At 33.5% G+C, this 12,477-nt stretch overlaps 1 protein-coding gene across 8 annotated transcripts in view; it reads right to left on the bottom strand.

Annotated features, from left to right (window-relative positions):
* Positions 1-12,477, bottom strand: part of GRIA4 (glutamate ionotropic receptor AMPA type subunit 4) — a 386,448-nt gene that overhangs the window by 230,378 nt on the left and 143,593 nt on the right. For all 8 annotated transcript variants that reach the window (XR_005202841.1, XR_005202842.1, XM_017544804.2 and 5 more), the window contains exon 3: positions 5,866-6,105. Coding sequence is in view for 6 of the 8 variants with exons in the window: in XM_017544804.2 (XP_017400293.1) it covers positions 5,866-6,105 (240 nt within the window). In the remaining 2 variants the exon portion in view is untranslated. The remainder of the gene's footprint in view (positions 1-5,865; positions 6,106-12,477) is intronic.

Below are 12,477 nucleotides of genomic sequence, written 5' to 3'. Positions count from 1 at the left end.
CATTTGTTCCTTTTTCTGTCACTCGAATCTTAAATTTTTTGCAAGAGGATTCAAGGCAGTTGAAAAATAAAAGATATACACCAAAACCCAAAAAGTAGAAATAAAATAATAGGATCTATCTCTTTTCCTGCACAAACATACTACTCTTTGCATCCCCTCATCACCTCTTGCATTGGCTTTAGTATGCAATTGCAGCATATGCATATTTTACCACCCAGGACATCATTTCCCAGGTTTTGGAAAATATATTATAGAATATATAGAATATGTCTTTGTAAAAAAAAATGCTAACAAGAAACAAAACAGACCAAAGGAAACAAGCCAAAGGAAATTTTTCTGCTCTATGCTTTGCCAAAGACATCTCTCCTAGGAACAATTTACATAATACTATAAAATTTATTGAGATATTAGACACAAGATATTTATAAACCTCTAAAATAATACCACAAGCTTCAATAGCACTGATGTGAGCAAAAAACTGAGCATTAAGCATTAAAGAGAGTCAGGATTACATAAAACAAGGTCATTGTCAGCCATTGCAGACTCTGGACATGATATCAAAATTGCTGGCCTTCATAACAGCTTTATAAAATACCAGCAATGTTTACTAGAAATTTAAAAAGTATTTGTATTCTGTTCATCTCTCCCTCAATCATAAATTCATCTTGTTATGTGGGGTGCTAGGAATGGCCATAAACACATCATAAACATTTAAAAATCTGGGTAATACACAGAGGTAAAAAATATACTCCTTTGAAAAAGATATATTTCAAATGGAAAATAACCATTGCTTATGTTAAACATGTTTAAATTGATGTCTTTTTCACTCAAGGAATTGATACCATATTAATTTAATTTAGAAAATTAAAAGTTTTCTATTACCAGAAAAATTGATTTTTAAACATTTTCTAAATATTTAGTTTAAGTGGGTCTAAGTAAAAATGTTATCTTTAAGCCTGCTCAACATTTTTTTTTGTGATAAGAAAATTACACTTAATTCAAGTAACATCTCTCCCAGTCAGTTTTTCATTTTGGCTGTTCTATTAGCTATTTGATCTATTAAAATATGACACTATTAATCAAAAATGAATTATATCATTAGTTATTAAGGCCCTAAAATCGTTTGATACCTATTGCCAAACACTTCACTAGATTGATTCATTAATTCAGTTGTTATCCATAGCATGCCTCTCAGGGATTACTATGCCAGACAAAAGAAATATAAATGTTATAAGAAACAGTGATTACTGGAGAAACACAATTCTGGGGGAAGAAAAGATATGTAAATGTATACACAACGCAGTGTGAAAATTATTAGCAAAAGTGTTATGCACAGGTTGCTCAATAAGTTCTTGTATAGTAAAATATGAGTCAATAAGAGATTTAAAAACTTCACTCATAGTGATATATGTTATTTTGTATGCGCTCGATGGTTGGATGTGTCAGTTGTCCAGTATGGTAGCCATGGCTATTTAAATTTATTAAAGTTAAATAAAACTAAAAATTCAGTTTCTCAGTTGTATGAGTCATATTTTAAACCCACAATAGTTTCATGTGGTAAAGGTAACCATATTTGATAACCCAGATTACAGAATAATTCCATCATCACAGAAAGTTCTCTTGGGCAGTGTGGGTATGGTGGAACTAGTTTATTTATCATCTCATTAAAGTTTGTAGTTAAGTGATGTTTTCTAATTGTTTTTCCAAAAGAGGCAATTATCTTTTTGGAAAGCAGTTGTTTTCCAAATTAAAATTTTAAAGTATTAGGCTATATGTCAAAGGCAAATTTCTGGTTGTTAACTACAGTGTTGTGTAGTAGTTCCTAATGAAGTCATAGCACCGGAGTTAATTCATTTTCAGTGGTGTCTTGCTCATCATTGTCTTCTCAGTATCTATTAAGGTGCCTGATACAAATTGAAAAATAAATACTTATTGAATGTCAAATGAATAAATTGAATAAATAAATGAATGGATGCTTTTTTTCTTCACTGAGAGGTAGTCAAATGAACAGAAGCAGGTTTTCCTGCTGATAAGATCAGGTATGCCATGTGCTATCTTTCTGCTTCTGTTCACCTTTCCAGGTAAGAAACAGAATATCTGAATTAAAAAATGAAATGAAATTATAAAGATAATTTGAAAAAACTTAAATATAATGCAATTAGTTTTTTAAAAACAGATACAGCCAAAAGCACAACATAGGCAAGTTCATACAGCTAATTCATAACAGATCATAAGACCTCTATCATAGCAAATAGATGATCATTCCTTTAATTGCTGAAGTTCAACATAAAAACACTACTCCAAGGAACGACAGAGTAAATTCTCGTATTTTGTTAAGAGTGTTTTGGCACTGTTGGGATTTAGATATCAGAATGACTGAGCAGCCCAACAAAATAACTTATTCCAAAATATGGATTTATAATGCGTCGGAAAACAATGCTCCATTCAAGTTGGTAAAGAAATTCAGTCATTAAGGCAATTACTTAAAATGGAAAAAAAATTTAGATAATCAGTTCATGATAACAATATAGGAGGAAAGAAAAGGACCAAAATATACCAAAAAGCACCAAAAGAAATAAGATAGTATTTCACTTAGTATCTTATTTCTTTACACTTGTTTTTTTGTATATTATATTTTGATTTTAATGATGTGTGTAATTATTTGAAATCTTTTTTCTCTTTATGATGTGAAAATGTGAATTACTCTTGGCTTACTATGTTTATAATGAGTTAATAATCTGTTCATATCTCAATTGGTGAGAGTGATACATAATTATAAGCACAGTATCTAAGAGGAAATAAATAGGGTTTATGATATTAAATTTCTAAAATGAGCATGACAATTTCTAAGGGAGAAAAATCCATTCTTCTGCTTTGAAAGTACTCAATTAAGATCAAGAATGCTGGGAAGCATGATGCTGTCATGGCAGGGAAAGCTATCTGAACATCAAGAAACAGCCATTTTTCTGATTTGTTATTTTTTGGTTCAGGCAATTGCTTCTTCAAATAAAGATGTCTGTTTTGAAGTTGAGTTGGTAATTACTAAAGGTGACAATATAAAGAACTAGTTATTCATTCTGAAGCAACAACTGAAGAGAACTAAGAAATTCTAGAAATAGCATCAATTGGTTAGAAGTACAACAGTTAAATTCTAGGATGACTACATGCAAAAAGTAGGTTTTGCATAGCAAGCCAGTAAATAGGTTAAAGGCTTACAAGACACCACTATTAGAAGAAGTCATGGCTGTACCATGATGGGTTTAAGACTCTGCAGGCAGAAAGTTAATGAGACAAAGATTCTTTAAATAACCAAGTATATTTCTGCTTATAGCAGAGAGGTCTCTTGGTAGGAAGTAATGGGAATGACTCAAGTTTGGAGCATCTGACTTGTTATACAGGAGCAGGGACCTTGGGAAGTATAAATGGATACAAAAGCCAAGTGCCACTTTAATCCCTGTTCTGTGTCCCCACCAATGCATGAATTATACCTACAACCCTCTCCTTGCAAGAAATGGATTTATACAGGGACATAAAGAAAAAGTGAGACACAGCTCCCACTGGTATTTCCATGAGAATAAGTCATAAAATAAGCATATTCTGCTGAGGGTGGAGAACTGGGCTATGTTATAATGAACCACAGGCAGCACCATCTCTTCTATATCCTGACATATATTTATTGACAGTATGACTCAACATTCAGTGTCCTCTTGCTTAAGGATTTTTCCAACAGTTAGAAATGAATAGAGTGATGTTTTCTCTAACATGTAATTTATCCCCTAGGATGCTTTAGATTGTTAGCTAATAACAAATAATAGTAGGCAATATAAGTAGATTCTGGTATTTCCAAATAAGAATTAAAGTATGCTGCAAGCTTATAGAAAATATGATGATGATACTGAATTTGCTGAGCTTATTTCTGAAAGGAGAATTTACTAAGAATACCAATAGAAATTATGTACTAGAAACACCATTGGTGTGACATCTTTAATGACACTGTTTGCACTGAATTAAAAATGTAAATTCTAGTGATAAAGATGAATTTATTTCATGGGTTTTCATCTATGAATACAGGAAGTTATACTTTGGATTCTGGAAGGTGTATTATATCTTCTTCAAACGTTTGAAACAAATCTTTTGAAAAGATTTAAGGATATTTATTATACTTACTTCATAGATAGAAAAGGCTATTTATCACCCTTACTCATTTTATAGATAGAATTCCATTCAAGAATATTCTTAAAATACTGCCTATTACAACCTTTATTTTAACTTCCTATCTTCTCATGACTCTTAAACCTTAAGAAAAAAAGGACTGAAGACAGAACCCACAGATGGTCCCTTAACGTTTATTTTTTAAATATAGTATGTTGCTATGATTCTAGTCACTAAATAAAAAACAGCATTGGAAAACATGCATGATAATTCCTTAAGTTGTTCCTCCAGCTGAAAAATAAAGCTATATCAACCACTGAACGAAATGTATGGATTGCTAACAATGCAATATGTGAATTATTCACCTTGTCTCTCCCACACACAAGGGATCACTTATTAATCTTTCAAAACTGGTAAAGTGAAAGGTTGCCAGCAAATGTAGTCTTATTGCCAAACTTCTATCATCATTGTCATGGCCCTTCAATTATTCACTTAGAGCTTTGTATTTCAAACACAACATTATGGCCCAGTAATTTTAATATGTTCCAAAACATTAACTCATTTGCCTCTGAAGCAAAGTAACATATTTATGTTATAACTGTACCTGAAAATATCATCACAGAAATTTTTTTAAAGTAGTTATTGTGAAATTGTGAAATATGTATTTGATCTTTCTCTCTGTTTCTGGATTTACAGTTACTAAAACCCCTGGAATTTCTAGGGACAGAGGATTATCTCTAGTATGCTAATGAGATAGCTGGTGGTTTGGGGGCCCTAAGGTAGCTCCAAGATGGGAGCTTGTTACCAAAAGACAAAGGCAAGATCAGACGGTTGGGACTTTCAGCCCCATACACCAACGTCTGGGGAAGAAAGAGGGACATGAAAGTTAAGTTGGTCAATGGCCAATGATATAATCAGTTATGCCTACACAATGTAGTTTTCATAACAATTGAAAGGACAAAGGTAGGAGGGTTTCCAGATAGCTGAACATGAGGAGATTCCTGGAGGGTGGCTCACCTGGGAAGGTCATGGAAGCCCCACACTCCTTTCCCACACCTCTCCCCATCCATTTCTTCCATTTGTCTGTTCATCTGTATCCTCTGTAATATTCTTTATATAAAGGAGGAAATGAAAGTAAAGCATTTTTCCAAAGCACTGAGATCTTTGCTTGAAAATCAATTGAACCCAAGGAGAAGGGTCACAGGAACCCCAATTTCTAGCTAGTTGGTTTCCGAAGTAAAGTGCAGTCTTGTGGGGGACTGAGCCTTCAACCTGTGGGATCTGATGCTAAATAACTCCAGACAGACAATGTCAGAATTGAATGGAAGTATAGGTGTGCTCTGGAGGGTCTGCTGGAGGGTCACTTAGCTAGAGTATGGGAATAACTTCCACACATGCTGGTGATCAGAGGTCAAGAAATATTCTTTGTTGATTGTTGTGTGAGAGCAGGAAAAACACTTTGGTTTGTTTTTCTTATTCACATAGTTAACTTCAGTGAAGTTACAGAGCATGGTTTGTCCATGAGTAATCTTGTCAATCTGAAGCTTCTTTAACTAGAAATTTTTTCCCAGAATCAAGATAAAAATACACATCAACAACTTTCTGATTTTAGATTAGAGAACAAAACAATTTGTTAAAAATCCCAAGTCATATAAGGTCATTTCACATTGAAAATTAGAGTTTTGCTGATGGAGATAAAGAAACTGGACTCACCCCTGTCTGTGTCGTATAGGAAGACAAAACAGTTCCATTCGTAATGATCCAAGAGACTCAAGAGTGCTCCTCGTAATGAAGGTCTTAGTTGCAGCACAAACTGGCTCTCCCCCTCAGTAGGAAAACTTGGTGTGATGAGGGAGATATGTAAGGCGCTGCAGAATGAGGTCAAGGTATGTACCGACCTCTTATCATAGAGTCCAAAAATGGCAAATACTCCTCTAGAATACTGGGAACAGACTGAAACAACAAGAAGAAAACACCACAAACTATTAGCACACTAAAATTGTTGACTTTAAAGTCTACATTCTAGAAAATTAAAAAAATAAACATCACCGAATCATTAGCTCTGTCAGGAATATAAGATAAAGAGAAAAAGCGAAGTGTGCAAATACTTGCACAATTGATTAATGAATTCTTGTGTTTGTACTCAAAGCCCTGTATTGAGTGAAGCTGATCTGAATTAAAATTCTGCATTAAGAAGCTGATTTCATTAAAGGGAAATTTGACTAAAATAAAATAATAATGGCCTTCCATGATAATGTGGCAAATCCTATGCTAGAGAACTTTAGGTGTGACAAATCCAAAACTGTTTTCTGTATTTTCTTCTTACATGCAAAAATATAACAATGTATGTTTGAAATTTTTGAGTATTAATTGAAGGAACATTTATAATACCTTGTTTGCCCTCCTGCCTAAACTATAAGCATATATTTTCTGTTCTTGAATTGGACTATATTTTTCACTCTGCCTAAATTGTTACTTTTTGTTTGTTTGCTTGCTCTGGCAATTTTATTTTAATTACAATCTTAGAGTCTCCCTGAATCATGTTTGAAAACAGATTCTAGGAGGCTAGAAAGTCATTTTTGGCATATTTGAGAGGCTTAGTGCATTGGGGCCCTAGGTGAATCGAAAGTAAAGACATAGCAATTCCAAAACTCAACAGAACAAAGGCAAATAAAGTAAGAGGACCCAAGGGAAACAGGTACACAGCCTCACCTTGCCTTTCTTGGCTCATGCTTCCAGTTGCTACTAAACCCATGAGGCAACAGTATAAATAGAAAAAGATTCTTCTCAAAATTCTTTTCTAATCATGTTTTTATCACTTTTTTGACAGAACTAATTTCTGGTCCAAACTGGAGTGACTTTTTCTAATTTATGTTTTAAGGGACAGAAACCTACAAAGGAGACATTTTCTTTGCTTATACCATAAAGAAAGTCTGTTTGAATTCCAAATTCTTATAGTTTATGATGTATGGCTAACAGTTCTATGTCTTCTTGGCTTATGTAGCTAGCTTGAGAAGTGTTTAGGTCTATAAAATTTTTATGTTTTCTGATTTCACTTACTAATTTTACTTGTATTAGCTATGAATATATAATATGGCAAGAATTAAATGAGATTATGTAAAAGTGCTATGGATGAGGACACAGGAGGTGATTAGTAAGTGGCAGATTTTAACACAGATTTTCTATATGCACTTATGTAATTAAAAAATTTTACATTTTTTTTTTTGAGATGGAGTTTCACTCATGTTACCCAGGCTGGAGTGCAATGGCGCAATCTCAGCTCACCGCAACCTCCGCCTCCTGGGTTCAGGCAATTCTCCTGCCTCAGCCTCCTGAGTAGCTGGGATTACAGGCACGCACCACCATGCCCAGCTAATTTTTTGTATTTTTAGTAGAGTCGGGGTTTCACCATGTTGACCAGGATGGTCTCAATTTCTTGACCTCGTGATCCACCCGCCTCGGCCTCCCAAAGTGCTGGGATTACAGGCTTGAGCCACCGCGCCCGGCCTCAAAATTTTACATTTTAATAAGACAGTCAAAGGCTTAGTGAATAAAATACTACAGTTGATTCAAAACCAAGAAAGGAAGTATTCAAATTTTAAATGGAAATACCATTTATTTTGATAGATATTATATTAGGGTTTATAAAGGAATTCTGTCAAAGAAGAACCATCAACAAATTCTATGCTCACCCAGGAACTAGAATTTGATTCTACGAGAAGACTGACCAATATTGAAGGCTTGTTCTGACAGTGTGACTGGCTGTAATTTTCTTGCAAGACATAAGGAACATTCTAATTTAACCTTTGGGCATCTTAAGTTTAACTCAATTCTTATTACTTAAGTGATGTAATAAATCAAGTTGCTGTATCAGACCCTAATCAGTAAGTGTTCCACCAAGGCTTTGGATGCAAGTATTTAAGTGGTGCACATTTAACACCAGTAGAACCTGGAGTTACTTAGCCCCTTCATGTTTTCATTTTTCTTTCTTTCTTTTTTTTTTTTTTCTTTGAGTCAGAGTCTGGCACTGTTGCCCAGGCTAGAGTGCAATGGCATGACCTCGGCTCACCGCAACCTCCACCTCCCGAGTTCAGGCGATTCTCCTGCCAGAGCCTCCTGAGTAGCTGCGATTACAGGCACACACTACCACACCCAGCTAATTTTTTGTATTTTTATCAGAGACAGAGTTTCACTATGTTGGCCAGACTGTTCTCTAATTCCTGACCTTGTGATCCACCTGCCTCAGCCTACCAAAATGCTGAGATTATAAGTGTGAGCCACAGCACTTGGCACACATTTTTTGTTCTACTGATTTTCTTAAAAACTGAGGGCCAGCTCTCAAGCTTTACATGACAAATAATTTAGGTCAATTAATTTTTGTTTTACTTTAAGGAAAAAAATAAATTGAGCTGTAGAATTCAAATCTAAGATACTGGCTTTTTAGTTTGGTGCTGAAACTAAAAACAAAGTTTAATGCTTGTCTAGAAAATGTAAACAAACATGATTTACCAGCCATGCACTTACTTGTGCATATAGTGAATATTTACATAATCTTTTAAAGTATGCTTTAAAACCATACTATTTTCCAGCTTTGGCTTCTGAATTGTGTTTTTCTAGTAACCCGATAAATTCCCTAGAAGTACTCATGTAGCTTTGTATGAAAACTTTTGATGAGATAGCATTGGGTGGGCAATGCTAGACCCCTTTTCTTGGTAGCCCTTCCTCCTACCCTCACAAAAATCCAAGAGCACCTCTGCTTTCACCTATTTTAAATATTGAGCAATTAAATGTATAAAATTTTATGTGCAAAGATTATTATACTGCTAATGATCAAAAACAATTGTACTATGCATAAAGCCCATCTACTCTTTATTTCTATTATATTGTTTTCAATGTAATAATTACGATTTTTCACTATTCTAGTACTCACAATACTATTTAATATTTTAATTTATTCTACTGGACCTCAAGAAACAATATTTTCTGATATTGTATTGTCTTTTCTCTGCTTTCATATTTATTTGCATCATCAGACATATTTATTCTCCTTTTCATAGTTGTCTGTCATTCTTCCTCTATTCATATATAACTTCGAAACTAGAGTCTCAGGCTAATAAATTTGCTTCTGATGTATTCTGTCACTCACATTTTACTTTCCCTTTGTGAATTTATAGCTGTAGTCTTATTCTTTAACATTTATATTTTCTATTTTATCTAGATAATAGGCTTGGCAGTTGAGGGTTATTGGGTGTTGTATGTATGAGCATAAATTTTCAGTCAAATATTCAATGTTATTATATTGGTATGATACCTTGACAGTATATTTTATTTGGTTCAATAGATTCAGATTTTAAAATATAGTTATTTCTATATATAGTATTATAATCTAGCTTTGGAAACAGTCTTGAATCAAAATTTTGCTTGGCTGAATCTTATCTATTGTTGCTTAGCATATAAATAATTATTCAAATGATGAAACTTCTTAGATTATATAAATAAATTCAAACATAAATTAATGAAAGTAAACTAAGCTGAATGTGAATGTGTTCAGAATACATAAAATGGAAAATATAAATTTTTATTTCTTCATAAAATGGCAAAATAAATAAGAATTAATGCTTAGCCAGTAAATACATGCAATGATATTAGATTGATCTATATTTTGAGATACAAACTCTAATCAGAATGAGGCTTTAAATGAAATAATTAAGACATAATTTTAAGTGCATGTTCTGTGTTCTGTTTCAGTAATGAGATCACTTGGATCATGTATTCTATAAAGGCATAAAGTAAACACATGATATTCCTCCATTTTTTACCTGATTGTGTCAACTAATAAAATATGTCTTCTCATCAAGTACATTCCCAATTTCATTCCAGATGCCACAATCCAGATGGCAAGCTAAGTCAAATTATTATATAATTTGTGATGATTTGTAGTTGTATATCACATACAAATCAAAGGACATGGCCTTAGCTCAGTGTTTCTCAAGTTGTGGGACATCAATCCAAGAGATGTGCTGAATTTTACTGACAATTGCAGCATGGTGAGAAACAGCACAGTTCTTTCTTCCATCTATGGCCTTTCTCTTTCTCCTGTGTCTTCAGCTTTCCACCTCTTAAGGAGTTCCTCTAACTGCTTTTAAACAAGCTCAAGTCTTTTCTTTCATAAAGCAAAGGACTTTCCTGACCTCATGCTTTCTATCTCTCTGCTCTTTCACAGCCATATAGTTGAAGGAATCTTCTGTTCACACTCTTTTCAACTCATCTGGCTTCTGCATTTTCCAACCATCAAAACTAGTCTCTTCAACTTTGGTAGTGATGAACTACATCCCAAATCTTAGCGTTTAGCTCTTACCTTACTGGAAGTCCCTGGTATGCTTGACACATTTGGATACTTCTTTCAAATGCTTCTTTGCTTTGCATTCCTAACACCATAACTATGCTCTCTCTCTGTTCTGTCTGGGCATTCCTTAGTGTCTTTGGACACTTCTTTTATTCTGCTCCGTTAAAGTTGGTGCACCTTAAAATTCTTTCTCTATTTGCCTTTTCTAAATACATTTCCTAAGTAAAAATCATCTAATTCTGTGGCTTTAATTACCATCTATGTTCTCATGACACCCAAACTGTACCACCCACTTCAAATCTTTCTCTTGAACTCCAGATCTATGTACCTAATTGTCTTTTGTCACTTCTGTGCCTCAGTGAATTTTCTGAGAAATGGTTGCAATGGTTTTCTTCCTTTTTCACATTATCTTCTAGAACTTTGTTACTTCCCTATTCAGAATTGGAGTCTTTCCTGTCATTTGAACCCGGGTTGGACTTTGAGACTGCCTTGACTATCAAAGTATCACAAAAGTGATTCTATGTGACTTCTGAGAACATCATTCTCATTCTACGGTGATATACAAACATCTTTTACTTAACCACTATGCTGCAAGGAAGCCCAGGTGATATAATGAGGCCCACATAGAAAGGAATCAATACCTCAGCCATATCTAAGTTCCAAGCTGACTGCCAGAACAAACTTAACAGCACAAGGAATAAATAATCCTAGAAATGTCCTCAGTTAAACTGCCCCAGCCAATGTTGTTTGAAGTAGAGATTAAGCCTTATCTCAAATGTAAAATCATGAGCAGAAGAAATCATTGTTATTTTAAGTTATTCAGTTTGAGATGGTTTGTTATGCAATAATAACTAACAGGTAAAATATATGTGTACAGTACTTAGGAGTGTGCCTACCCATAGTAAGCATTCAATAAATATTTTATAGACATGTTTATTAATAAATATTGAGGTATGTGCCAAAATTTATTTTTTTAATTTCTTAATAATGAGCATTTTGGTTGAGCTTAATATTGAGCATTTTTGGTTGATTTTAATTTTTGGTAGTGATAACATGCTCTTATGACAACTATTTCATGTATATCTGGCTAATCATTGGGATATATTGCTAGAAGTGAAATTATAAAATAAGGTGCATGAATCTTTTTGGTTTTGATCAGTATCACTAAATTTCTCCCCACAAGTTTAGACTAATATACATCTCTCCCAAAAGTACACTATCTATTGGGTTTGTCAACTTTTATTAATTTCCTATATTCTACATTTATTCTTTCAGTTGTTGCTGTCGTTTTATATATTCATACTTGACATAAAATTATAACATTAGTAAATATCTCCATACTCCATCTGAATAATACACAGACATTTAAGCATTTTAACATTAGACATTGCCCTCCTGTCATACATGTTACTGTTGTCTGGTATTATAGTTCCACATGTGTTTAGTCATTTTAAACATTTCATTTCCTCTATCAAATATATCTATTGCCTAAAATCCTTGGTAATTTGATACTATTTTGTATTTTAATTTGTTTTTAAAGTGGATTGTCAACATATTTGTTTTATAATTTTGAATTGTGAAATAATTTTCAGCAAAGTTCTCTGTGAGAATTTAAGAAGGCTGTTTCAGAGAAATATTTCTCCAAAGTGATTTTGCATTTACTTATCCCATTCTAATATGTCTTTGTAAGTGATGTGTGTGTGTTTGTGTGTACATGTGTCTGTGAATTTCTTAGTTTATGAGTTCCTAGAAATTGATGATAGTGTAAATTTAAACAGAAAGTTCACATGAGAGCAGGCAAAAATGTAAAAATTCTCATGGGAGTCTATTATTTTTTATGCAGAACTCAAGGGAAGACAGGAAGCTTCTAGGATTTCTCTTTGAGCCAGGGAACCGATTTGTTTTTTGTTTTGCTACATCTACTTTCTCACTGATGTTGTAGCCTTTACAAATCCTTGTTTTTATGGTGATCTCATTTC

The sequence above is a fragment of the Cebus imitator genome, unplaced genomic scaffold (genome assembly GCF_001604975.1).
Source record: "Cebus imitator isolate Cc_AM_T3 unplaced genomic scaffold, Cebus_imitator-1.0 Scaffold171, whole genome shotgun sequence".
Lineage (NCBI taxonomy): Eukaryota > Metazoa > Chordata > Mammalia > Primates > Cebidae > Cebus > Cebus imitator.
The sequence above is the reverse complement of the archived record's forward strand: the minus strand, read 5'-3'. Positions and strand labels throughout refer to the sequence as shown.